Source organism: Triplophysa dalaica, chromosome 12, assembly GCF_015846415.1.
Source record: "Triplophysa dalaica isolate WHDGS20190420 chromosome 12, ASM1584641v1, whole genome shotgun sequence".
NCBI lineage: Eukaryota > Metazoa > Chordata > Actinopteri > Cypriniformes > Nemacheilidae > Triplophysa > Triplophysa dalaica.
The window spans coordinates 5,085,298-5,112,233 of NC_079553.1; the positions used below are offsets into that span (position 1 = coordinate 5,085,298).

A 26,936-nucleotide genomic window follows, 5' to 3' on the forward strand; every position below is an offset into this window, starting at 1 on the left:
CCCGCTTGACGGGGAAGCCGAGGGCTGGCACAGGGGAGGCTTTTATTATCGTTTCATTTCCTTTCTATTTAAAGGGTGCCGGAAGAAAAGAGCTGTCGGAAAACAGTGGTGCATTGTGGGAATTTTTGTCTGCCTTTCACAATGGGATGGCTTTATCGCACAGTGGGAAGAGAGAGAGAGCGAGAGAGTCGAGTTCTGAGGACGTAATGACTCCTCGCGAACGCAGGTAGAGTTCTAATTACTGTGCCACGGTGTCGTGGGAGGCTTCGTCTCAGCGTGAGGCGTAAAGAGAAGGACGGTGCGCTGCTGTGTCATTTACGGTGGCTTGAAGACGAGCCCTGGTGCCTTCAGACACAAACTGAATTAATCTGCGGGGAAGCTCATTGAATCCGTGCACCCACTGTGTGCTCTTTCACACCATACGAACCGCACGAGGAAAGACGGCGGCGAGGCGAAACGCCATCCAGCGCCCCACATGCCCGTACTGTCAATTCTTCAACAACAACACTACAGGCTAATGAAATGATGAACACTAGTCTTTTCTTTTCGATCCTCCTTCCTGCCTTCCTTAAAGGGATAGTTCACCAAACTTCTCAAATGGTTTACTCACCCACTTATCTTTTCAAAAGCAAAAGAAGGTATTTTGAAGAATGTTGGTAACCGAACGAAGACAGTACCCATCAACTTCTATTGTTTGGACACAAAACCAGTGCAAGTGAATGGGTACTGCCGTTGTTCATTCTACAAAAAGTCCTTCAGGTTTGAAATGACAAGAGGGCGAGTAATTGATTACATCATTTTTATTTTGCATGAATTATCACTTTCATCTCCATCCGTTCCAATCTCTCGAATTGACCATGTCTTTCCTTCTATTTGACCTGTATCACATCTTTCTCTTTTTAATATGCAAACAACAGACAGTAATACAATTTAGGAAGTCACCTGAGAATTTTTCACGTCTTTTTAATTTAAGCTTCATAAGCAGCTGTATTTTAACAGCGCCACTGATTCATTAGTTGGGGACTAAAGCAGGTCACTAGAAAACGCTATTGTTTACTGAAACTCTCCTGTGCTAATAACGCAAGCGGATTTTCTCCCTCGTGTGTTTGTATGATTGTACTGCGTGTTGTAAAATAGCTTTATGCAATGCTCTGACCTCGATCATTCTGTATCCACAGGCACACTTTAGAGACACAACCACACACACACCAGCTGTCAGCTAACGTTAGCGTATGACTGTCTGAAATGTAATATATTCCTCACACAAAAAAGCAAATCAAACCCTGCAACTCGGTCTTTCACCCTCCGACACACACTTCACATGCACGCTCCCTCTCTCTCTCTCCAAAACACTCACATATGCTCTGTCTCTCTTTCATACGCACACGCACGTGCCCTGTCTATCACAACACCCCCCTCCCTTCCACACACACACTGACATATTATCACACATCCACTCGGTGAGAAAATTAATTTGTCAGATCGTGAATTTCAGTTGTTCCTTCAAAGATCTCTCTCAAAGCTCACTGGCACAGTCTGAGTCGTGTCCTGCGGGCCATTTCTGTGTGCGCACCAGATCTTCCGCCTGCAGGCTCACTGCCGGTCATTTGTGTAATGCATGCTATTGATCAGGGATGCGCCTCGGTAGAAGTCATTGTAATGTCTGCTCAGAGGTCAGAGCGGGACAGAGTGAAGTTTTATGTGCTTGCGTGAGAGAGAGAAAAGGGAAACTGTCGGATATTAAAATGATATGCTGTTATGTTCACATCAAGACGCTAGCCACAGAATGTGACGATAATAATAGCAATCTGTGCCCATTGTTGGAAAGTAATGGCTGGTCATGAGTTTTTTGCCTTGAAATGAACAAGAATATGACTATGAATATGGCTGGTCAAGGGTGATTATTTACAAAAAGAGAATGGTGGAATAAAATTAAAACACATCGCAGTCATTTGGTACACTGACCATATGCGGAGTCCACAGCGGGGTTCTGTTTGCGGGTCGTGGCTAAGACATCTACAAAAAAAAGAACATTTGATTAAAGGACCATAGTTATAATAGTATTTATACTGTATTGATTCATTATTAATCCATTTCATTTTCACATTTCTTCAATGACCATTGAGCACATTTCCTCCTTAAAGGGATAGTTCACCCCAAAATGGAAATACTGTCATTTACTCTCTTCTTATTTCAAACCTTGACTTAAATTCTTCTGCAGATCAAAGAAGATATTTTGAAGAATGTTCAACGATTCCCATTGACTTCCTTTGGATTGGTGTCAATACATTAGAAGTGAATGGGTTCCGCCGTTGTTGGCTTAACAACATTCTTCAAAATATCTTCTTTGTGTTCAGCAGAAAAAGTAAATCATACAGGTTTAAAATGGCACAAAGATTAGAAATAATGACAGAATTGAATTTTCGGGTGAATTGTCCTTTAAATTCTCATTATTGTAATGTTAAATCAAATCTAATTGTCACCTGTTATAGTTTTTATTAAAATCGTCCTATATGACTGCTCAGATTTAGTATAACAAATACATTTATTATACATAACGTATTTACAATACATAAACACATATTTTTCTGACATTGCACAAATAATAATGGGAGAGGATCACAACCGTCTCATTTTCTTTATGCAAAAACATTTTATTTTCATTATAGGGTGACATACGACCCAGAAACGTTCCCGACACGTTTCACCAGATTCTCCTCAATAAGGTTCTTGTGTTCTAGAGCTCTTCAGAACAGTAGAGAAGCTGTTCAGCAACAAGAATCAGGAATGTGCAGAGCTGTAATAACGGTGTGGATGGGTTATGACCTCTGAGAGCGAGTCGGCTTGGACTGTCTGGAACTCACCATGACAGCTGTCTGGGTACTGAAGATATCCGCTCTCGACATACTGTTCAAATCCAGACCTGTGACAGAGACAGAAGCAGAGAGGACAGAAGAAAGATGAGTAAGAGAGGGAGTGAGAAAGAACAAGCGAGTGACAATCATTCTTTTGTGCACGTCTCCTTGAATGATCCTTCTAATTAGTTCTGCTGTCATCGGCTTGTTGTTGCCTCTTTGAGCAACTGTAAATGGAAATAACACGTTACAATCTGCTTGAAGCTTGAGTGCGTGACATAGAAGGGCACGTGTCTTCTATACCATGACAACCATGTTTATTATTAATAATTGATATACAGTAGTGGCCAAAAGTATTGTGCAGCTTTTAACACTACTCAGGTTTGATTAAACCATCAAAATAAGATGTATTTTACAACATGGACAAAACGGTAAACTCAAGGTATTTATAGGACAAAACTATTTGTCAAAACCACAGCGTTTCAGGGAATCTGGGTATAATTTATAAGAAGATCACAGGAAATGGAAATGTACTGTATTGACTACAATTTTCACAGTTGTTAATATATTTTTATTCCATGTGTTGTTTTTTAGCCAATTTTTCTTCTTAAAGTGTTCTCCAAGCAAAATCAAAACGAAACACACAAAACATTTTTAATACATCTTGGATAATGGAGATAATTCCAAGGTTGGACGTCACTTTATGACATTACAGAGCGTGTTTATGTATAATGCAATTTATATTTTAAAATATTTATAATTTTAATTGAAATTCTTTTTTTTGTTCTGCTTCATGCAAGTTAGTATTTTCACCCCAATAAATGGTTTTAAGTTACTTCCATCTTTTGCTGAAGTTCATCAGTGGGAAATATCAGTTTATATTTCCAAATATTTATTTTGCCATTATTTCTAATAAGAAGTTGGTAGACTTACGCATACAAAATCTCCTTTGAGCAATACAAATATATATATATATATATACTGTATATAATTTATAAAATGTATATATAATTGAGCATTTTCTTTAAAAGATGCAAAGATTTCTAGCTCTTTTGGAAACCTTTCACTTCTTTGATGAAGTACTCGGCATGTGATTTGTAAGTGCATAATGTTGCTTTGCTATGCGTACAGTACTGTATCAAACAAATTACATATTTCATTTATACGTAAATTCATGACTTAGCATTGATAAAAAGGTACTTGAGATTTACTGATCGTACAGCGGGGGTACACATGACAAAAAGGTTGGGAAACATAGAAGTAATGTGTAATGCATAAGTGAGATTTTTGAAAAGAGCTACAAGGATGTTTACTCCTTCAATTGCAATAAATAATAATGTATACTTTTCAAATGAAAGAGACTTTCTGTAAAACAGTCTATTAAGAGTAATTTCAAGCAAATACGCTTAGTAAGATGTCGCCGAGTCATGCTGCCTAAAAGCGTAACCACGGCGACACGTCGCTCACCGACCGCAATGTTCTGCTGCTCTTGGCATCACAGAAACGAGCGTGTCACTGTTGCTCACTGCTGAGCACCTGAGTGACATCTCACACCCAGCCCAACAACATGTTCCGCCGCTTTTCGCTTTCTCTCAGTGTTACCATGGAGACGTGATTAGATCAGGGAATGTGGTCTAATGGAGCACGCATTTCTGTACCTGAACGTCCAAAAGCATCATTCTCAAAGCGCTAAGATCGCTGCAAGCCTCTTGTTTCGTACAACAGTGATTCCCAACCATAGTGTTTCATAGTGGGTATTAAGAGGATTAGTTTACCCACCCTTGTGTCGTTTCAAATCTGTGCTAATATTGGAATACAACAAATTTTACCCTTTTTTTTCTCCGCACAATGAAAGTGAATTAGGACATTGTGCCAGTAACTAATAATCGGACAAAGCATTTCTGTGTTCAACAGAAGAGAAAACTAAGATGAGATTTTAATAACATAACAACAGTTTTCATGCCGGGTAGACTTTCCTTATAAAACAAAAATAACTTCTTATCATGAAAGTTTCTTCAAGTGTGTATTGTGTGCAAGTTAAGTAAATGGCTGTGGGTGTTTGGGCCCTGCGGGTCGGGGAAAAAATCGTCACTTTATTTGCTGGGCAGGTCATTAACGAAAAGCATTTTAGGGGAAATTAACTATACCCTATATTAAGGAATATATTTTTTCATATTTGTGAACCTGTACGACAAAACCAGTCTTAAGGGTCAATTTTACGAAATTGAGATTTTTACATTATATCAAAGCTGAAGAAATAAGCTTTCTATTGATATATGGGTTGTTAGGATAGGACACTATCTGGCAGAACAACCACTGTTTACAAAGCTGGAATCTGAGGGTGCAAAATAATCCAAATATTGTGAAAATTGCCTTTGAAGTTATTAATCTGAGGCACTGTAGCAGGCCATCCACTCACAAAAAGAAAGTTTTTATACATTTACGTTTGGAAATTCATCAAATATCTTACGGAACATGATGTTTACTTAATATCCTAATGATATTTGGCAAAAAGAAAATTCCGTCATTTTCACCCCTACAATGTATTTTTGCCGATTACTAAAAATGTTCCTGATCTACTTAAGACTGGTTTTGTTGTCCAGGGTCACATTTTATAAGGTTCTTTGGTAAGGTTACAATATGTAGGCCTACGTAGCAACGTTACATGCGTGATGTCCCCAAACCTTTGGCCTCATGTCACGAAAGCGCAAAGCAGCTCCTGCCCCCAGTGTAAGTGTCGCTCGAGGTCTACTTATGCTTAGAGCTGTGCGGTCCATAAGGCAAAAAAGACAGGTAAACTAAACGTTCTAGCTATCGCTAAATCAATTCAATCTAAGTCCATTTAGATAATCAGAGAGGATTCAAGATGTTTGGCTCAACTGAGGAGCGAATGGTACAACGGTGACTTGTTTGAAATAAAACATGCACGTTCACACACACACATAACTTATCATATAATGACACCCCATTTCAGCCCTGCTGAGACACCTGCCTCGTTCTTGCCTCGCCCTGCCCTGCATATTCAATCTATCTGCGAATCAGCCCTCTCTACCTGACATGATTTAGAGTCCTTATTTCCATTAACCTGAGTGGACAGAGAGCAAGAAAGAGGGTTTGTGTGAAAGAGACAGAGAGATGACTTCATCTCATACTGAAAGATAAATGGAAGGACAAGATAAAAAAAAGTCTCTGGCATAAAGTGGTAAATTGGGATCTCGCAGGTGCATAATATCTGAAGATCAATATGGCTCTTAGACGCATGCTTTTCATTATACCTGAATTGGCCAACACACACACATTTGCATCTCTCTCTCCCCCTCTCTCTCTCTCTCTCTCTCTCTCTCTCTCTCTCATCCTGTGGAGATTACATTGCCTCAGGGAGTGAGTGAATGGGGAAAAGCGGAACACAGAAAGGAAAATCTCCCACCAGATAAAAAAGAGATTTTTCCCTATTCTCCATAAAAACTGTAACGCAAAAGGTTGCATAACTGTTCATAAAATGAGAAAGTCAAACTATTACCAAAGTACATCTATTGGCCTCTTTTCTCTCATGTCACCTTCTCTGTCGAGCAGTATTTCATTAGAAGCTGATTAGCATTTAAACACACTGTGTGCTCTGCTGCTATTGTTCTCCTGCAAACCTCGTCTTGTTACTTGTTTGGACACTATCCAGTCTTGACTTTTCATTAACGGCAAAATATCTGTTCCACATTGCAGCCATCAAGCTCAAAGGAAGGTACAGCCTGACCAGCACGTAAAGCGAACAATCACATTCGTTTTATTACATGAAGTAACATGTGTGCACAATGACTCCTCGAAATCCGCTGAATGAAAACTGACGATAAGACTGACGATTTTAGCCACACAGTAAATACGTCCTAATTTGTGCGTAGTAAAGTGACAGTACACCATAAAACCTTTTACTAGAGTTGTTCCAAATGTGTATACATTTATTTGCTCTCACTTCTGATGAACAAAAAGAAATTTGGAAGAATGCTTGTAATCGAACAGTTCTTGGCCACCATCGACTAACATAGTAGGAAAAATTACAATTGCTTTGTTTGCTTTCCTACATTCTTCAAAATATCTTCTTTTGTGTTCTTTTGTGTTTTTCCTACTGTTTCGTTTTCATTTTTGGGTGAACTCTAATATCTGCTGGCATGCTTGACTAGTAAGCGTCCTGTTGCTTCTGGTTTTTATGAAAAGAAAAACAAGCTTCAGGCCAAGATTCTACATCTCTTCATAATAATTACGACGCACTATATGATTATAGAACACTTTATAGCATCTGACAGCAAAAGATCCATGACTATGGCGTAAGATTTGCCTTGCAAGCAAATAATTGAGCATTGGTGAAAAACCAAAGCTCTTCTGGGACAATGATAAGTACCCTACCCGAGTTCCGTCTATTTCATTTGCCGTGCTTTGGAAATTTGATGTATACATTAAATAACGTTCATGAGTTCAAGAAGAAGAAAAAAAACGTAACATCTCTGTTTAAAACAATCCATACTCACAGCTAGACATTTGGACCACATGCTGCCACAAATATGGGTTTACGGCCAAAGTTGTGGCTAGAACGTAAAACCATTAAACAATGCGACCAGGACACAGAAAAACAGTATAAAGGGACCAAGCCGTGAAAATAAAAAGTACAGGCCGTCATTAACCCTGTGATGCATGGGGTTCACGGATCTTTAGAAGACATGATTCTAATGATGGTGGAGTGATGTTACACCCTTACCCATAATTCTATATGACTTCTTTCTTTAAATGCCATGCTGTTTTAGATTTATGACAACATAAATTCAACATGACTTCAAAAGTGGTGATGTACCAGATACCATTATATTCTATTGCAAAGGACAGGTATGTGATTATGTAAATAGAAAAGAGACTGTAGATAAGGACATCTTACACTATGTACCTTTTCATAGTGTTAAGAGACCATACCAAATATTCATTTAATCCAGACGTAATACGTCCATTCCAGGTCAGTGTTTGTTGAATTTCAACAAACAAAGTCAACCAACAGCAGTGTGAAAGACTGACAGCATGACAAGACGCATGAAAACTGTAATAAAAATCAAGATTCTCACATTCTCACTTTTCCTAAATACATGTACAAATATAACTGTTGTATTGCTTACAAGTAAGAACTTGTTTTCTTTGCAGTATTTGAGGTCTGAAAAATACAGAGCATCTTTTCTCCAGTTTTCATTTTCTGCAAACCAATGCAAATAGAAATATATCTTTTTTTTAACTTGGGAGAAATATTGTTCACAGATTGAAAACTGAACATAAATGATGAATGAACATAAATTATAATTTAACCTAAACACATACCTATAAATAGTAAATTCAGAAAAACGTTCTTTGAATATTTAAATGGTCTCTTATTAATAAAAAATATGCAGAAATATATATTCTGTGCTATAAAAGTCTGAAAATATCTATAAAAAGCAGGCTTTAAAGGACAAAGTGTTTGTGCAGTGCAGACATTTGTGATATACTTACACAAATATTTGTAAATGTTAATGTGCCATTCGTAACAGTTTTTGCGTCTCGTAAACAAGCCCTTGTGCTTGTCTTTTAAATAAGGTTTATGTTTGACAAATATCTGCAGATCGGTCCAAAGCAGCAGATGTAAATTAGCAACAGACGGTGCGGTGCGAATGTGTGTGTGACAGTGATGTCATTAACGACAGAGTAATGGGCTTTTTTCACCAGAATTTATTGTAAAACATTGATAAGAGGACGTAACTAATTTACATCATAATTCTAAATTAAGTCACTTTAAAACTGGACAAGAAGCCTATATATGAACATACAGTCAAATTATTTTTAGGTTATCTATGAAGTCATTCAGGCCATTATGAAAAATGTCTGCTAGAATTCTGTAACTGTGCCTGGTAATAAATTATCGAGACGTTTTACGGCCATCTGATGTTTCCCAGATGTTTTTAAGATGTTTAGAGTAACTCGAGAGACCTTTAAACAGTGATGCATCCTATAAGAACACAGACTGTATATAGGCGACTACAGCCCTGTAGTCTTTTCACAGTAATGAATTGTAAAGTGTGCTATAGGATGTTTACTATGGCAAGACTAATAGAAGGTTGCGTGATGCAGTTTAACTTACTTTAGCCCAGGCGCCACGGTGGCACAATTCCCCGCGCTCAGCCAGATGCAGTACGGGTCTCGCGAGGACAAACAGCTCCTAAAACGCACACACACAGAGTTAACTCGTACCACATGTGCTGGAAACATTGTGTGTGTTTTTCTAACTCACTGTCTCTCTACCCAAACACCCCCTCCCCTATTTCCCCTTCCTTTCCCCCTCTGAGTATATGTCACATGCTGGAAGGGACAGCCAGACACGCAATCTCCATAACAAAGCATTAATGCCTCTCGCTGGTCAGATTCGGTGAGATTGAGGGAAAAGTAGAGCGAAAAAGAGTGTGATTTACTGCTGTGGTGCCGGGAGTGTGTGTGTGTATTGCGGCATGATTGACAGGTGTGTTATGTTTGCCAAGGGCCAACTGAGATTCATATGGCTAAGCTGGCAAGTCACCCAGAGAAACAGAACGAATAGAGACAGACAGACAGACAGACAGAGAGACAGAAAGAGAAATTAAGATAGAAAAAGGGAGAAAGACAGGTAAAATTGGAGTGAAAGGGTGAGGTCTCTTCCTATTTCCTGCTGTATTTTTCCTTGTCACACATTAGTTTCCTTTACTGGAAGACCACTGTCAACCAAATCAAATTCTTTAATATCTGGCCTAGATCAGATCTTGTTTCATGCATGTTATCCTTATTCTCTATTGGTCTTCGGATGCCAAAAACCTGCCTCCTTTTTGCCCCGAACGAGTGCGCTTGCCAACACTGGACCTCTTGATCAAACCACCCTGCACTTCAATGACCTTCACTACATATGTATGTGCACTTGCAGACTAGCTATTGAGGATATGTGTGTAAATGCAGTCTATGCTATAGCATGTTTCACATTTCAATCACAGATGAAATAAATAAAAATCTTAAATTATATTTTTGCCATGTTTTCCAGTAAAACCAATTATTAAACTTTAACATGTGTGGTTTTCTTTCTTACCCAGAAGACAAAATAAGATATTTCGAAGAACGTTCGAAGAGCGATGGCACACATTCTCTCATATTGCATGGGCGCAAAACAAATGCAAGTGAAAGGGCCGGTAAACAACATTCCTCAAAATATCTTCTTTGTGTTCTGCAGAAGAAAGTCGTACAGGTTTGAAATGACGAGTGAATTTTCTTTTTTGGGTCAACTATCACTTTAAATAAAATGCATAAGATATTAAGGCAGACTAGAACATGCACTACGTATTTAGTCGAAAACAAGACAAAAATTTGCATAAAGACTAAACGGAACAAACTCTTCGATAAAAATAAACTTTAGTTCTTTTTTGAATAAATAAAAGTGTTTCAATGTAAACAATCCAGCCAGTGCTCACTAGACATGAAAACAATCCGGAGAGAGAAGACAGAGAAAAAAGGGATGTTTTCACACAAACATCCCCAGAGATTATCAGGCAAGCCTGTCCTCAGAGGCCGAGGCTGCATGAGCGAACAGATTGGTAAAAAGTTAAGACATGGCTGGATCCGACATCACTGAGCAGGCAGGATTGTTTTTGGAAAGGAATCTGGACTGAAATCCCCTGATAGGATTCGGCGATATTTTAAAAGGGAAACACAGTCTATCAGCTTGCTCATAATACAGCAGTGGTAAAAAAAAATGTTCGCTTCTGGCCCGTGGCCAATCAGATGGCTCTAATTTGCGTGCGAGTACCGAATGCTGGCTAGCATGTGATGGAAACACGTCTACATCCACTGCAGCCCATCTCAGCGTCATTTATGTGCATACTGAATACTAAAGCTGTTGTGCCCTCTAAAATGCATCTGTGTTGAAATGTGAATGCATGTCTTTGGAAACACACACCGGTTTTAGTGCACTTTCTGTATCTGTGGAGATCTTTATACATAATAGATCAAAAGCATCATGCAGGACTTTTAGAAGACTCTTACACGACTGTCATGAACTTTCTTCTTAGCACTAAACTGGTGCACTGCATTGTCAATGAGGCTATTTCCAGGAAATCTTTAAAACATTATTGAAACTTCTCATTCGTCTTTGCCTTTTTAAATGTCCTGCATACATGATCTGACACATGACTAATGTGGAGAAATCTGGGTTCGAGGAGCATCTACATAATCACTCACTTTTTGCAGACACCATAGTCAGAACAGCGACTGAGAGGAACGCGGATTACGCAGCTTGAAAAGGCCACAAAGAGGGCGTGATGGTCCTTATCCAACTCCACTCCCAGAATCCTCCGGTCCTCACCTTGCACATTACACCTAGGGTTGAAATACGAATTTGAGTAGATATTAGTTATTTAGTTATAATAATGAAAAATGTGTTACATATAGTGAGGAGTGCACAAATCGAGTTCAAGTGATTGATACTCATGTACAAAATGACCACTGGCTCTGCACTTATACCTCCAATCCCTCTTAATAGACCCTGCAGTGCACAAAGAGCACAAAATCATTCTTCCTTTAATTCACATTCACTATTCCTTGCTGGAGAAGTTATATTCTAAACTCTGTCAGATCAGCATCACTTAAAATAAAAAAAACTGCTAAAAATCTTTTGTCTGAACACTTGATTTGAAAATGCTGAATGTGCAGATTTAAAGGAATAGTTTACACAAAAATGAACATTCAATACTCACTAGTTGTTACAAACTTGTATAAATTGCTTTGTTTGATTCAACATAGTGAAAGATATTTGGAGAAATGCTTGTAACCAAACTGTTCTTGGACCCCACTGACTACCATAGTATGAAAAATGACAACGGAGTGCCCCAGAACGGTCCGCTGTCCTACATTCTTCAAAATATCTTCTTTTGTCGTTGACAGAATAAAACAATTATAAGTAATTTTTCCAACTATGGTCAATGGGGTCCAAGAACTGTTTGGTAATCATTCTTCCAAACATATTTCTCTGTATGTATACAGATTTGGAACAACTCGAAGGTGAGTATATAACAAGACATTTTTTTATTTTGGGTGAACTATGCCTTTGATATTACATTTAAAAAAATCACAACTACTTGTACTTCTTTCTCCCTTCTCACAGGTATGTCTCTTACCATTGTTAAAGCGCAACATAGCACTCATATTACTACGATTCATCGCTTTTTGGTTTTCCTCACTAGCTTTGGTTAAAAGCATCTTCTAAATGTGAAAATGTACAGCCGTCTTAGAGCCCTAATAAAAATCCTCCATTCCAATTTCATGTTTTTACTACACGTAACATTTTCAGCATAACAATTTTTATAAACTTAAGAATCACCATCATCAAAATTCTAACAATCCAAATTAACATATCAAATTTAATGGGTGTGGAACATGGTTTGAGCAGAATATTAAGGGCTGAATAATTAGTTTGATGAATAACACACCACTAATTGTGAAAAGCAAGAGCGTGTCACCAATACAATTGGCTACAATTACTACCCATGCCTGCGTTTCCAGACATAAGGGATTCGCCGCTGATTGTAAGCAAACATAAGGTTTGTGAAAGCATCTGGACTGTGTGCTCTAACTGCAAGTGATTCATTGTATTGAACAGAAGAGCCACATTGACTTCCCCAGTGGCTACAACTTCCATTGATATTTTGTGCACAGAAAGTTGTCCTATCTATCTTTCGATGGGCCTCTTGCAAAAACACAACACCGATTTTTTTTATATTGCCTAAAATAAAATCACTTCTTGGATGGACATTATTCGCAATAATAAAAATCTGCTTTATATTCTTCAAACCTTCTTCTACTATCCTCTAATTTCCTAATTTAAGTGTTAAACAAACTCAAACAGGTTTGAAACCATATGAGGGAATGAAATGGTGACATCTCGGGTGAACTGTTCCTTTAAAAGAGGATGGGGGTCTCTAATGGAAGAACTAAGAAATCGCATTAAAAAAAAATCCACTTGGATGAGTCATTACCATAAAGCTGATTGGAGAAGGTCAAACCTTAAGCATGAATGATCAGCATGTTCCTCAGCATCCGTAATAATCAAACTTTAATCTCCTGTGCCATGTAAAAGTCTTTCCTAAAGCTAACGGGCCCATGGGTGGGGTTTCGGGGGAAAGAAAGAGCAATTCTCACTCTCTTCACACAAGGTGGAGATGAGCTCACATTTTGTTGTGGAACTTGTGAGTCTCAGCTGGAGTTGAGGTTGGTTGTCAGATACACAGCGAGAACACAAACACGGGTGCGATCCCAGGAGTTCAATTAAAGCTCCACACCTAAAATCCACCCCATTTACAGCAGAAGAGATTCTGCTGTCCTAATCTCGCACCTCAGCTGACATTAAGTCTAGGGTTGTCTTTGTGTTCATGTTTATATTTGCCCGGGACCTACCAATGGGGTCGAAGACCCTTACTGTAACAGACGCAACAAAAAGCAGCAAACAAAATAAATACAACTCCTTATCTTAGCCTTTGTAAAGCATGCTAGTAAACTCTCAAAAGTCACTTTAAAGGGATAGCTGACCCAAGATGGAAATTATTGTATCATTAACCCACCCTCATGTCAATATATGTCACAAAAGAAGATATTTTGAAGAATGATGCTAATCAAACAAGGGACACCAACAATTTTTCTTTTGTACGGACACAAAACCACAAAGGCATTCCTCAAAATATCTCCTTTTGGAGAAGACAGAGTCATATACAGGTTTTGAATGCCATGAGGGTGAATAGGTGACAGAATTTAGATGTTCGGGTGAACTATCTCTTTAAGGCAACTCAGTACGTTTGGCGGCCATCTTAGTCCAACATCTGAGCAGCTATTGTTTATGAGCATACAAGCTTCTTTCTTTAAAAAAATCAATAATGACGATAATGGTCTCACAAATTTAGCTTCTTCAGCTGAAATCATTGTAAAAACAACTACATTTTTGTCTGGTTCACCTAATGCACATGCATATCCTGGAGTAAACAAAGCTGACCACAAAGGCTATTTAAATGGCTTTCAGAACTACTGCGGTCGTATTGAGCGTTTCCACCATTATTCAACTGAACAGCTCATCCCCTCTTAAAAACAATTCTACATCCCCCAGTGGCATATTAGAGATCAAACACCATTTTTACTTTTAGTACGGACATGCAAAACCACTTTATTATAGCATCTGCACACGGCACTTTGTAGTATATGTTCACTATTAAGCTCACTTGCTAGGGTCGTACACATCTATGTCCTCCAAGACCTGGGTGCTATATGTGGAGTTTGGGTGTGTGCTGGCAAGAATCTTCAAAACTCGCCCATTCTCCGAGCCCAGAAACAGAACCGTGTAGTTTTTATAAGGACCAGCTGCCGTGTCCACTGCGATCTGGGTCAGCTTAAACCTAGATAAAGAACAAGAGATTTTTAGTAAACAAAACAAATCGCAACTATAAATGTTTATTTGTCTTTCAGCATTGATGGCTGTTGCCATCGCTCTGGAGAGAGACGCAGATGTTAAGGAAACAGCTGGAGATGGGGAAAAAATACATGCAGGAAATAAAGACGGGAATGGGAGAGAGAGGGTATAGAAATGATAATGAGAGGCAGAAAGTGTGAAATGAGCAGATGACCTTCTACTGGAACATGCATTCTTGTGTGTTTGTGTACTTGTATGCATACCTGCTTGTGGTTCGTGTGAAGCAAGGTCGGTTGTTGACAGACGGTACGGCCTCGTCCATAAGTGGGTACGACTTAATAAATGTTAGAGTCTCATCTGGGAAATTTGTTGAGGACTTGTAACCAGCAGCAGGGCCATCACCGGCACAGGATCCTGGTCTAGAGAGAGAGAGAGAGAGAGAGAGAGAGAGAGAGAGAGAGAGAGAGAAAAGAGTTTGTACTTATCGTCTTTTGTTATATGTTCAATGCTCTGGCAATATTGTAAGAACAGGCAATCATGCCAATAAAGTACCTTGAAATTGAAAATGGAGAGAGAGCTTTTTATAGTTTGTTTACTTTTATTACATTCTCATGTTTCTGCCTGAAATCTACATTTGATATTGATATTTTATGACCATTTTTCATTTGTTTACTTACATATACATTATTCTATATTTCATTCTATATTTATGCCTAGCTCAGCACCTTTTTCAAACTTTACTCTAATGTTTTTACTTATTGTATGTCTTTTGTTATATGTTCAATGCTCTGGCAATCTTGCAAGAACACGCAATCATGCCAATAAAGTACCTTGAAATTGAAATTGAGAGAGAGAGGATGGGAAAGTTCATCCAAAAATTATAACATCATTTATTCACCCTCATGTCATTTAAACCTTCATAGGATTCTTTCTTCTGTCGAATGCAACAAAAGTGATTTTTGAGAAATGTCCCAATGGTTTTGCAGCCATAAGATAAGTCAATGGGGCCCAATGATGTTTGGTTAACTGCGCTCTTCAAAATATCTTTTGTGTTACCCTGTAGCTCAGTGGTGAGAGCATTGCGTTAACAACGTTAGGTTGTGGGTTCGATCCCAGGGGATTGCAAATACCCATGTATAAATGTATAGGATAACGAAATGTAAGTCGCTTTGGATAAAAGCGTCTGCCAAATGCATAAATGTAAACGTGTTCTGCTGAAGTATATAAGACACACAGGTTTGGAAATGACATGAGGGTGAACTATCCCTTTAAGAGAGGTCATATATATACTGTATATATTCCGGAAACACTTCTAAAACTCACTGACCTCACTCATTTCATCATAACGCCATGCTAAAAGAGTTGCAACTGACTTTAATCTCTCAGCTGCTCCCGACAACAGAGCATAATCTTTTTTCACACTGTTCTGGCATCTCAAATGTATAGTTTGTCGTGCCAAAAAAGCACAGAAAAGAAGAAAGCATTTCAAGCAGAGAGAATCAGAATAAAGAGAGCATTAGATGAGAATTCTAACTTAGCTGTCTTCCCTACAAAGGGACTTCAAATAATCGAGATAAACAGCACACGCATACAATTAACAAGAGCCATTCCAACCATCTGCCACTATTATATTAAAGCTGTTGCAATTCTCTCCTGGGTCCATTAGTCCAAACAAACTGCTCTGCAACTCCAGAGACCAGGTCCAAGCAGAGCAAGAAGACAAGGAATCGTTTGGATACTTGTGTCTGTTGATTTGTTTATTCTAGAGTCTTTTGTGTGATCTTCCCACCTTGGTTTAGGCACCATCTCATCAGGAACTGGCGTCCAGGCCGACTCGCTGTTTCGCTGCTCCTTAAATTTCCCGTTAAACACTTTTTCGATGTCGTCCATGTAGAACGCGCACACAGCAGAACCAGTGATGCTAAGGAGAGAGAAAAAGCTTGTTGGACAAATCGAATATATCTAAACACACTACATTTAACTTCAACAAACAAACCATTCCTAAAAAATCAAATGGATTGGATGTAGATGTATATTTGAAAGAAACAGATTGAAACAAAAGTGTTTGTCCATATTTCTCTGCATGGTGGGACGTCGTACCTGTTGGCTTGAGTGGTAAAGACCCCAAGCACAGCAGGTCTGTGATTGATCTGCATGACGTTGGTTAACGACTGAAGAACATCGAAGTAAAAGAAGGAATCGCCTGGAACCGAACAGTTCAATCGGGCCTTCAAAAAAGACGTCCAGTAGCGCTCTAGAACTCGCGGAGAACCGCCGTTATCGTTCTTGCACACGCGTGCGACTCTGGAGAACACCACCTAGCAGTAAAAATGGAGAAAAAGAGGGGCGGTTAGATGAAAGGACGTAGGTGATGAAAGTACAGAGCATGACGCTTTGGAGAATTTCTCCTTCGCTTCGATTCGGTTGGATTGATTTGGAAAAAGTATTCAATATTTAAAATCACAGAGTTCTGGTTCGGGAGAAATGTGTTGGTCTGACCTTGCCAAGGGTGGTGTACTCTACAGCGATCTCACTGAGGAAGAAGTACACGTAGTTTCCATACTCAATAGCGTGCAGGAAATGAGGCTCTAAATAAACACAAACGCAGAAAATTAAATTCGATATTCATTTTAAATGAATAAACAAAACACAACCCTGACAGGTGTTAGAACCGGGTCACGCGACTCACCCCGTAGCCATTTCGAGTCGTATTTGACTGTGCGCAGGACGGGACTGCTCTCTCCCAAACTTCGATAAATCACTGCATCGCTTGCCAGAAAATCCGTCATCGTAGCAGAATAAAAGTCACCGCCTGGGAAGTGAGAAATGAGTATTGATAATAGAGCAACAACATCAAAGCCGAGTTCAGTTCAGTTCAGCGTGTATATAAAAGAAAAAAGAGCATGGGGTGCTCTCATCTCCCTGTTGTCCTTTTTGAATCTCTATGCGGCTGTGATCACTGCTGTCTCGCTGACACTTTCTGCGCTTTGTAAAATGTCATTCCAACACTAGTGAGATTATAAGAGATTTGGTGTCTGCCTCCGCAGGCGGCTGGTGCTCTGACAACTCACCGGCGAACAGGCCGACGTTGGATTGGCGTGATTCGAAAGGGCAGCGGGCCTGACCGACCACCTCCTCTCCGTCCTGCTCCAGTGACGACATCTGACCAAAAAGAGAAATTTAACATCAAATACAAAGTTAAACCCATACATTCTCCACACGTCTCAGAAGTTCACCCTACAAACGTAGCTGAATTCATCTGAAAGCAATGGGATGCTCCAGTTATTCTCCCACAGTTAAGCTACAGGGCAGTGAAAGTGCCGGTGAGCTACAACAGGTCCAGGAGGTGCTAATCCGGTGCGGATGACACACAGTGTGACCCTGAATACCAGTATGCCCACAGGAGCCTCAAAGCAGTAACGCGCCACTAAATGTGTGTCTGTGTGTAATCCAGCAGTCTTTGTGAGGGCTTGAGGTGTGAATATCTTTGTGGACTCGCACGCATGCATGCGAGTGCCACCCAACAGAGGCAGTTTTCCTGTTAAAACCACAGGTGTTTAGCTGCAGCTCTGCCTATGACTAACAGGAGAAGTTGGCACACAGTTCACACCTCCAGTTCCCAAAGAGGAACAAAACAAAGCAACCATGAAACACGCACCACCCACCGGTTCGCCGAAACAGTTCTGCAACACCGGAGACAAGCGCACAGAAAACCTTCAGCCAGCGCTAAGCAAACAAACACTTAACCACATTCGAAACATCTGATATTTTTAACTAATATAAAGGGGAATTTCCTTATAAATGTAATATAATAGAGTTAGGTACTGTAACACTGTAACGACATCATACTCCAGAATTCAAAAATCGTTAAAACATAACAGACATAGTTTACATATAAAGCAATTTTTGTGAAGTACTCACCCTCTAGTTGTTGCAAACCTGAAAACATTTGTGACCCTGGATCACAAAACCAGTCTTAAGGAGCACGGGAACAGTTTTAGTAAAAGCCAAAAAAACATTGTATGGGTCAAAATTATCATTTTTCCTTTTATGCCCCAAATCATTAGAAAATTAAGTAAAGATTATGTAACATGAAGATATTTTGTAAATTTCCTACCCTAAATACTTAAAAACATTACTTTTGTGAGTGGATGGCCTGCTACAGTACCTCTGATGGACAAATTTAAAGATTTTCTCAATGTTTAGATTTTTTAGCACTGTCAGATTCCAGAGTTATAAACGTCCGTATCTCCACCATATTTTGTCCTATCCTTAACAACTCATACATAAATAGAAAGCTTAATTATTAAGCTTTCAGATGAAAAAATGTCAATTTCGCAAAATTTTCCCATAAGACTGGTTTTGTTGTCCAGGGTCACATTTATTTGTTCAGTTGAACAAAAAGAAAGATATTTTACTTGTAAGCTACTGAGATTTCTGGGGCACCACTGACTACCATAGTAAAAAAAAAAATGGTAGTCAAAGGCGCTCTAAATATCTTCTTTTATGTTCAACGGACAAAAAAAACACAAAAAATGTCCTATGGTAGTCAATCGTAGTCAATAACATCTTTCTTTGTGTTCAATCGAACTAAGAAATGTATACAGGTTTGGGACAACTTGTAAATCATGACAGTCTTGTAAATGTTTGGTCAGAAAAGGGACAATCATCATAAGAATCTAAAACCCGACTTTTTGGTGCAAGACATACTAGACATATGAATCAAGAGGGGGGGAAATCTACAAAAGCCTGCAATATGCCAAATGTTTATAGCTTTTACCCCTACAGTAAGTCTCCATTTACAACCTCTCTTTACAGTTTTCCACAAAGCTCTCCACGGCTAACGTGTAACCTCTGGAGCTGTGGGTTGAGAGTGAAGGAATGCGTGAGACGTTGAGACAGAGGAGCTAAGTGACATGATTTGCACCTTGTGACATATCTTCCCTCACCAGGGCTCTAACAGACCGGCCTTCTCCTCAGAGAGATGCAAAAACGAGACGGTGGCGAGACCGAAAGAGAGAGAGAGATAGGAAAGGAAGATGCCGTCAGTGTAAGGTGCATAAATCAGGATCTCTAAAGAGCCTCGAACGGAAAAGTTGAGAGCTGAGCCTCATCTGCGAGTTAAGCCGACTCCCTGCTGGCCTGCGAAGTTTAGTCAGATTTACACGCTCACCGTCGCACAGAACACATGTAGGCGCACACATCATTAAACCATAAAGTCCTGCTAATTTTGATGACAATCCATCAATCATAGAACAGTACTGATTCATCGTCAAACTACATAATGTAGCGCTTAAAGTAAACACATACATATCAACATTGAAAGCAAACCAATGACACACACTGACTAACACACAATAACACGTTTAAGAGGATTTAAACATCTGTTATCATTTATTCACTCTCATGTCAATCAATACCTGCATATTTTATGAAAAACAAAGATTTTGTGTTTTGTGTTCTGCAGAAGAAAGTCATACAGGTTTGGGATGACATACGAACGACCACATCATAAAACATTTTTCTTTTTCGGGTGATCCATCCCTTTAACTTCTTGCAAAACTCTTCTCTAAAATGCTAGTTTTTGAGTGACAGGGGAGGTCCATATGTCGTTTAATGGATCTAATTAATTTAAATGCCAACACATTAAGGGTAAATGCGCGTGCATTCAGACAGGTTGTCAGATTTTGTTCTTAAAGAGCAGCTTTGATTATCTATTCGGTTGTACAGAGGGACTTTTATTTTGTGTGAGTGTACGCGTGAATCTGTTCTTGTGACATATAATGGCTTAACATACCTTGTAGTTGCGACAGGAGGGATTGAACGCGTTGGTTCCACACGCAAAGAGGGTTTCGTCATTACGTGGCACCAGCACTTTGATGTAGTTGTAACACTCATCCTGTGAGAGGCAAAGCATTGGCTTTTACTTACTCCTGCATCACACGCTGACACAGATACTGAATCATCTTCAAGTCATTTTAACACGCACACACAAGATTACCATCATCTCTATTCTAAGCTGCAGGATGTGACACGGCAATAGTTTTTGAAACAGACACATTATAATATTATAAGCTGCTTATTGTCCAAAGATAGGCCACTACAGAAAGTTGTTATAGTATTTGTCATTTTCTTAAATTGAATCCAATGTCCATTGCGATTGGATGTATATAAGGGTGGCACAATATATCGAAATATTTCAATATCGTGAATGTGTATAGCTCATGAAATGCCTTCAATTTTTAAATTACATCAAAGTTTTAGGTCAATGCAGACAGCAGAGAGACTGGCATGCCATGCACTGTGCCCGAGTGAAGTCGATCAACGATCAGAAATAATGGGAAATATGTATGTTGCCTTTATAATTTTTAGTTTTGAATGTTTTAATATAGTTCAAATTGACATCACAAATCTAAAAAAGTCAACATTTTTATATTTATCAATATTGTGTAAGTGTGTAATCCCTGTAATCCCTTATAAACTTCAATCTGTTGATTTATTTATTTGTATATTATATAAATATATACTTTTTAATAGAGAGTGAAATAAAAGGCTTGTTTACTCACGCTGTTTTTCCCCCTGACTGTGCATTTCTCCACATCCTTTGTCTTCCATGTCAGTTTCTGCCACACAAACAAACACAATCATGGACTTGTCCCTATTCACAACAGCTGCAATGAGAAAATCTTATTTACTTCAATAAGCATCACAGATAATAAACAAACAGGGAGAGGAGACTGAGCAACAGGGAGGAATTGAGATCTCACAGGTTTGTTAACAAGCTGAGTTCATGTTTGTGTGTGTGCGTTTGCGTCTGTGTGTCAGGGGTCCTGGTGTCATTGGGTCAGGTTGTATTGCAGACTGCCCCCTGTTAGCCCACCCAACATGAACACCAGGCAATCAACACACTCATACAAACCATGACAGACTGAAAAAAAATACAAAACAACACAACGATTTACCACAGTGGTTTCTAAGGTCTCACTCACAGTTAAGATATTTCTGTCAGAGGGAGATCCAGAGAGGAACAGAGTTTTTTCAACATCAGTGCATCACATAAAAGCTATCACTGACAAAAACTTTCTAGCTCTATTGGGATGCCTTGCAGTTGCCTTCTAATATTGTTTCCTAATGGTCATGAAACCTCATAACAGGCCAGTCTGGAACAAAGTGTGACAAAAATGTAGCTAAAGTAATGATTTAGCATCCAAAAATACATAAAAATGTAGATCATGTCAATAATATTTAAGTGAGTAAATATAATAATAATAACTTATTAAATACTGTTTTAACTAAAATAATGTAATATCTATTATATAGTTTAACTTAAATCAGTGTTTCAGTATTTGTATTACATTAACATTTTTAGAATAAGGATTATTATCACTTTTTATGCCGAACTGGCTTTTTTACTGAGGTTATAGCAGTGGGATCGCGAAAGAATACTTCCAACGTTGTCTTAAAATTTAGACAAAATGGGGTCTTTTGTTCTGTTGTATGTTGTAGAACAGCTATTGTATTAAGAGCACAACCGTGATAGACTTAAAAGAACTCCTCTTCAGGGCCTTCACAGGGTTTGGAACAGATTAACTAACATAAAAATCAAGAGAGATACAACTTTGCTTGTTCTTTTGAAGTAACTATGCACGTAATCTAACTTTTAGGTCTAAAATCTCCCAACACATATAACCCAGTCAATTTATTGAAACCCAGCTGCAAAAATACTTATTTCAGAATATCTATCACATATACACTGTAGATTTCAGCCTTGACATTTTCAACCAGTGATGCAGGTTTTCCAAAGAGGTCTATACCGGTGAACCGGACTGAACTACATCAGACCAGAAAGTAAATCCATAACCAATACTTATTTTATATGCAACAAGCTTAACTAATCACAATAGATGTCATTAACATACGGCATGAAAGTCTTAAAGGTACGATAGCAAAATCAAGTTTAATTCCAAGTATCTGACAGAATGGGAAATGATCTTGTATAACAAAATTACAGCGATTTTTGGTGCAAGAGACCTTGACTAACATTCCAAGTGGACCTCAGGGAATATAAAAATACAAGTGTAGAATATGAGGACTTTCAATGGACCATAAAGAGAGCTGCTCATTTGAAAATGTGATTTCTGAATGGTCCTTCCCCAAAGACGAATAAAAGAAAAGATTCCGATATCACACTTCAGTGCAGATCTGTGAGAAAGAGTAGCATTAGAAATGACTAAAACAGGAAGTTGAGGGTCAGGTGAGTTTACCTGTTGGGGGATGAGACGCTCCGCTGAAGCGCTGAGGTTAATGGCAAAAACGTGATCTCTGAAAAGAGAGACAAAGACTCAATACTTCAAAAAGCTGCTCTTAAACCAAATCCGCCAGGAACAGATCAAATGCATTTGTTCCTGGGTAAGGGCATTTATTGCACGACAACTAAAATTTCAACAGCACAACCTTAGAATCAAACCACGCTCAAGAAAACATTTTCGGAAACAAACCAAAATCAAGTATATTTGTATAGTATTTACGTTTTTGTATACATCTATTATTTAAAGGAGTCAAATGACACTACTAAAACAAATATAATCCTTTGTTTGAGATGTAATGCAATGTATATTCACGATTTAAGGTTCAAAAACGCTGTATTTTCCATACACCCAATTGTTTGCTTCTGCTCTGTGACCTTTCTCTCTGAAATGCGCAGATTTTTAACAAAGCTCATCACTCTGTGCTATGATTGGCCAGTTAACCAGTGCGCAGTGATTGGTTGAATACTGCAAGCGTGTGACGGAAACGTAATGCCTCTCACCATATTTGGAACATCAGGTTCCAAAAAAATTGTACTGACAGTAGAGACTTGTATATACATTTGGGCGGTCTTAATCAACTCATAGGACTAACTATCGTGAATTTGTGGGGGTGTGGTTACAGGAGGCGTTTCAGGCAGGTCTAGGAGAGCATTCGATTTTAGATAGAATGCATCCTGACACTTAAATTTTTGCAATTTTACGTGTCTAATACATGCATGGCCAACTTAACACACAGAAAAACATATGAAGAGCTCTTTTCCAAAACGCATTAAACGTCACAAAAAATGAGTTTGTCATGCCATTTTGATGTGTACTAAACCTATTCACTGCTCCATCAATGTTTCATGCCAAATCGCTATATTTCCTTGTTTAAAATGTTCTGCAAGATGCAGTTTCTTTCCAAAACGCCATAAGTCCCAAACCTGTTTTTAGCCTAAATGCAATATGTCCTCTCGACCAATCAATATTCGCTCGTTAGTGGTATTTGTATGTGTTATTTCTAAATTATTTGTTGTATGTGGTGGAAAATATTGAAACATGAAATTGAAAATATTTATTTTATTTTACTATTTAGTTTGTTATTATTTATTTTATTTGGCTATTATTTATTTCATGCATTTGCATTTATTTGATTTATGTAAATTTCTAGTATGAGTCCCTGATGTCATATTTTTCATGTTTTCTTGTTTATTTGTTATTAAAAAGAAATAAACAAAAAGATTTTTGAAAAAAAGGATGGATTTGTAGCGTTTTGAATTTTTTTTTAATTTATAATCGACAATTATATATCGTTTCATTTAACAATCATTGTTTAACATGTTCAGACTGAGCCAGCAGACCATTTTAACCTGATAAATTAAAAAAATGTACGAGTCTAGGTAAAAAAAAAAAATCATGAAAACTATGGATTTATAGCATTTTGGAAAAGAGCTCTTCATGTATTCACGCCATAATGCAACCGTATGCTTTCTTTACTTTTTTCCAATAACTGCTTTATTTATTTTCCACGATAAATATTAATAGTTTGTAACAATAAAATTGTTTGTTACTAAATACCCAAAATGAAATATGCTCTTTCAGACTATTCGATACATGAAAATATACTACAAACACCAAGTTAAATTAACACCAAGTTAAATTGAAAGGGGCAGAAGATAGGAGAGAGAGCATTAAAGGTAAAGAGACATACAGAGAGAAAGAGGAAATGGAACGAGTGAGAGATGTGAAACACACAGAGTGAGCAAGCACCCATCTGTCTGCAATCCAGGTCTGAATGAGACTGATTGGCCCAATCACCCAACCCTTATCATTAGTGCGTGGGTCTTATCACTGCAGCCGTCTGGAGAAACAGTCCCCGTGAAACAGAAGGTTTGGAATTCCCTGCCAATGTTGCATCAAGAATCTTCCTCGCCGTAGTTTTCTCTACACTGCAGTGGTGCAGTGTAACTGTGTGTATGTGTGTCTGACTGACTGAATTGGCATTGGATACCTGGCAGCAATGTAGAGCATGTGGTTAATCCGCAGCATCCTCTGAAAATCCATCCCCAGTCTGGCAGTGTCATTATCGGACATATTCCCCTGGAAACTGGGGTACAGGTAGGTGTCTGCAGAAGGAAGGAGAGAAAAGACATCAACAGTGTAATGTTAACAAGGTTCCTATTATTATGACCAATGAGTTTTCATGCCAGACATGATTAAGATTGAAAAAAAAGACTGGTGGAGGAGGTTTGAATCTGGCTTACATCATATCTCAATCACATCCCCCCACTATTTACATTAAAATCAAAGGGGCTTCATATCCCAGATCTCCTTTTGACGCAAAGTTAATGTGTGTGTTAACATTTTGACATGGCAAGCACTATTTGCAAATTCTTCTTCTTAGTTATACCTCAAAAGTCAAAAGAATGAATGTCAAAGAAGAGTCAAGAGGTACTCCACAATGTTCTTCATGTAGCAGCTAAATTGAGCAAATATTTTTTCTACACAGCTTTTTAAACTCTGGATACAGTTCCACAACAAATTCAATTTTATTATTTACAGTGAATTGCTAAATTAAATAGCAAATTTCAATTCTGGAAGACCTTCGCAAAAAAATCAATGACTTTGTTTTTTAGTATTTTAGTTTAATACAATTAATATACTGTATAATATTTAATAAAAAATAAAAACATAAACCAAGGCTTTCCCACTGCAAATTATTCAAATATTAGCCAACATTTTAATCATATTTACAAAGATGTGTAGAACACATTAAAATAAATAGCCTATAACTTAGGTCAACTAAAGTTTTATTCTCAAAATTGAGTTACATTTACATTTAAGCATTTGGCAGACGCTTTTATCCAAAGCAACTTACATTGCATTATCCTATACATTTATACATAGGTATTTGCAATCCCCTGGGATAGAACCCACAACCTTGCGTTGTAAACACAATGCTCTTATCACTGAGCTACAGGAAAGTAACCTCAGTTAAACAACGCAGACTGTCTAATTTTTATCCGAACTGTGTGAGAACAAAACTAAATTCAAAACTCTGTTTAGCAGAGTGCTTAGCAACTGTAATCTGCTGGTGTGTGACCATAGCAATGTTTCTGGAATCTCACAGCTGTAAACAAGAAATACTGTATAGCCACAAACAGTTTAAGCCATTTGGTGTCAGACATTTTTGACCAAACTAGGTTAGCAACAGGACACACATAAAAACCCAGCGATGTAAGCGATATTATCTATGCTTTATTTTTTTGCCATTCAAGGGATACTTTAACCAAAATAAAAAAATTCTTCCATCATTGTCATCCTTTCCTTACCCTTATGCCATTCCAAACCTTTATGGCCCGATTCACATTTAGTGTCTTAAACCGCACTGAAAACACAAGCTGCACTGAGTTCTTCTTTTCTTCCAAAGCGCCTGGACTTTGCGCTCTCCTGGCGTCTGTCGTCGCTAAGCAGCCATGGGCCACAATAGTCGTTGAGACGAGGAGATATAAACGAAGGATATATGGATTATATGCACTGAAAATACCTTGCAATAAATCTGCTCCTAAATATTTAGTTATGCTGTGATCATCTGTGTCTCCAGCTTGTCTATATCGGCTGGTTGGTTCTTGTCACATGACCTGAGGTGCACTTGCGGCTTTCTGAAACGTTGAGATTTTCTCATTTCGATGCTGCGTCGCCCCCTATTTCCGCTCTCCTGCCGCACATCTACATTCAAAATAACGAATATGCCTGCGGAATGTGAATCGGACCTACGGCTTAAATAAATATTTTGAATAATGTTAGTAACCAAATAACATGTGCCCCTACTGACTTCCATTGTAAGTACACAAAACCACAGAGACCTTTCTGAAAATATCTTTCCTTTGCTTTCCGAGCGTCAAATACACGTTTTGAATGACACAAGGAAGAAATTTATTTTGGGGTGAACTATCCCTTTGAGGTGCAGTGATCCATTCAGACCACATAATGTAGGACCTGCACAAGAAGATCTACATACAACACATATCTTAGAATATTTGCGAATAAAAATGGGTCGTACAATATAGTTCTCACTTCAAATAACAAAACGTTATGCAGACAGAACAAGATCAAGCATTCAGAAAAGGGCAGAAATGACAACTGTTTGCAGGTACAGTGCATGTGGCCACATGTTGAAATGATAACCGGCTCACAGCTAAATCTCAGAATGCAGAAAGGCATACACACAAGCGTACACATACACGTACGCACAGGTGGAAATAGTTGATAAATGGGCCTCATTACTCGTGTTATGTTCTTCTCTGAGAGCTCTATTAGCCCTGC

The 26,936-nt window shown here is 38.4% G+C and overlaps 1 protein-coding gene across 2 annotated transcripts in view; it reads right to left on the reverse strand.

Annotated features, from left to right (window-relative positions):
• The window catches only part of sema6e (sema domain, transmembrane domain (TM), and cytoplasmic domain, (semaphorin) 6E), a 113,307-nt gene that overhangs the window by 14,361 nt on the left and 72,010 nt on the right, over positions 1 to 26,936 (reverse strand). For both annotated transcript variants that reach the window (XM_056762937.1, XM_056762936.1), the window contains exons 5-19: positions 24,622 to 24,736; positions 22,587 to 22,644; positions 20,889 to 20,945; positions 20,120 to 20,221; positions 17,394 to 17,484; positions 17,012 to 17,134; positions 16,822 to 16,910; positions 16,423 to 16,640; positions 16,112 to 16,243; positions 14,586 to 14,741; positions 14,135 to 14,308; positions 11,112 to 11,249; positions 8,998 to 9,075; positions 2,865 to 2,923; positions 1,966 to 2,016 (exon numbers count right to left, since the gene is read on the reverse strand). In XM_056762937.1, coding sequence (XP_056618915.1) covers positions 1,966 to 2,016; positions 2,865 to 2,923; positions 8,998 to 9,075; positions 11,112 to 11,249; positions 14,135 to 14,308; positions 14,586 to 14,741; positions 16,112 to 16,243; positions 16,423 to 16,640; positions 16,822 to 16,910; positions 17,012 to 17,134; positions 17,394 to 17,484; positions 20,120 to 20,221; positions 20,889 to 20,945; positions 22,587 to 22,644; positions 24,622 to 24,736 — 1,641 coding nt within the window. The remainder of the gene's footprint in view (positions 1 to 1,965; positions 2,017 to 2,864; positions 2,924 to 8,997; positions 9,076 to 11,111; positions 11,250 to 14,134; positions 14,309 to 14,585; positions 14,742 to 16,111; positions 16,244 to 16,422; positions 16,641 to 16,821; positions 16,911 to 17,011; positions 17,135 to 17,393; positions 17,485 to 20,119; positions 20,222 to 20,888; positions 20,946 to 22,586; positions 22,645 to 24,621; positions 24,737 to 26,936) is intronic.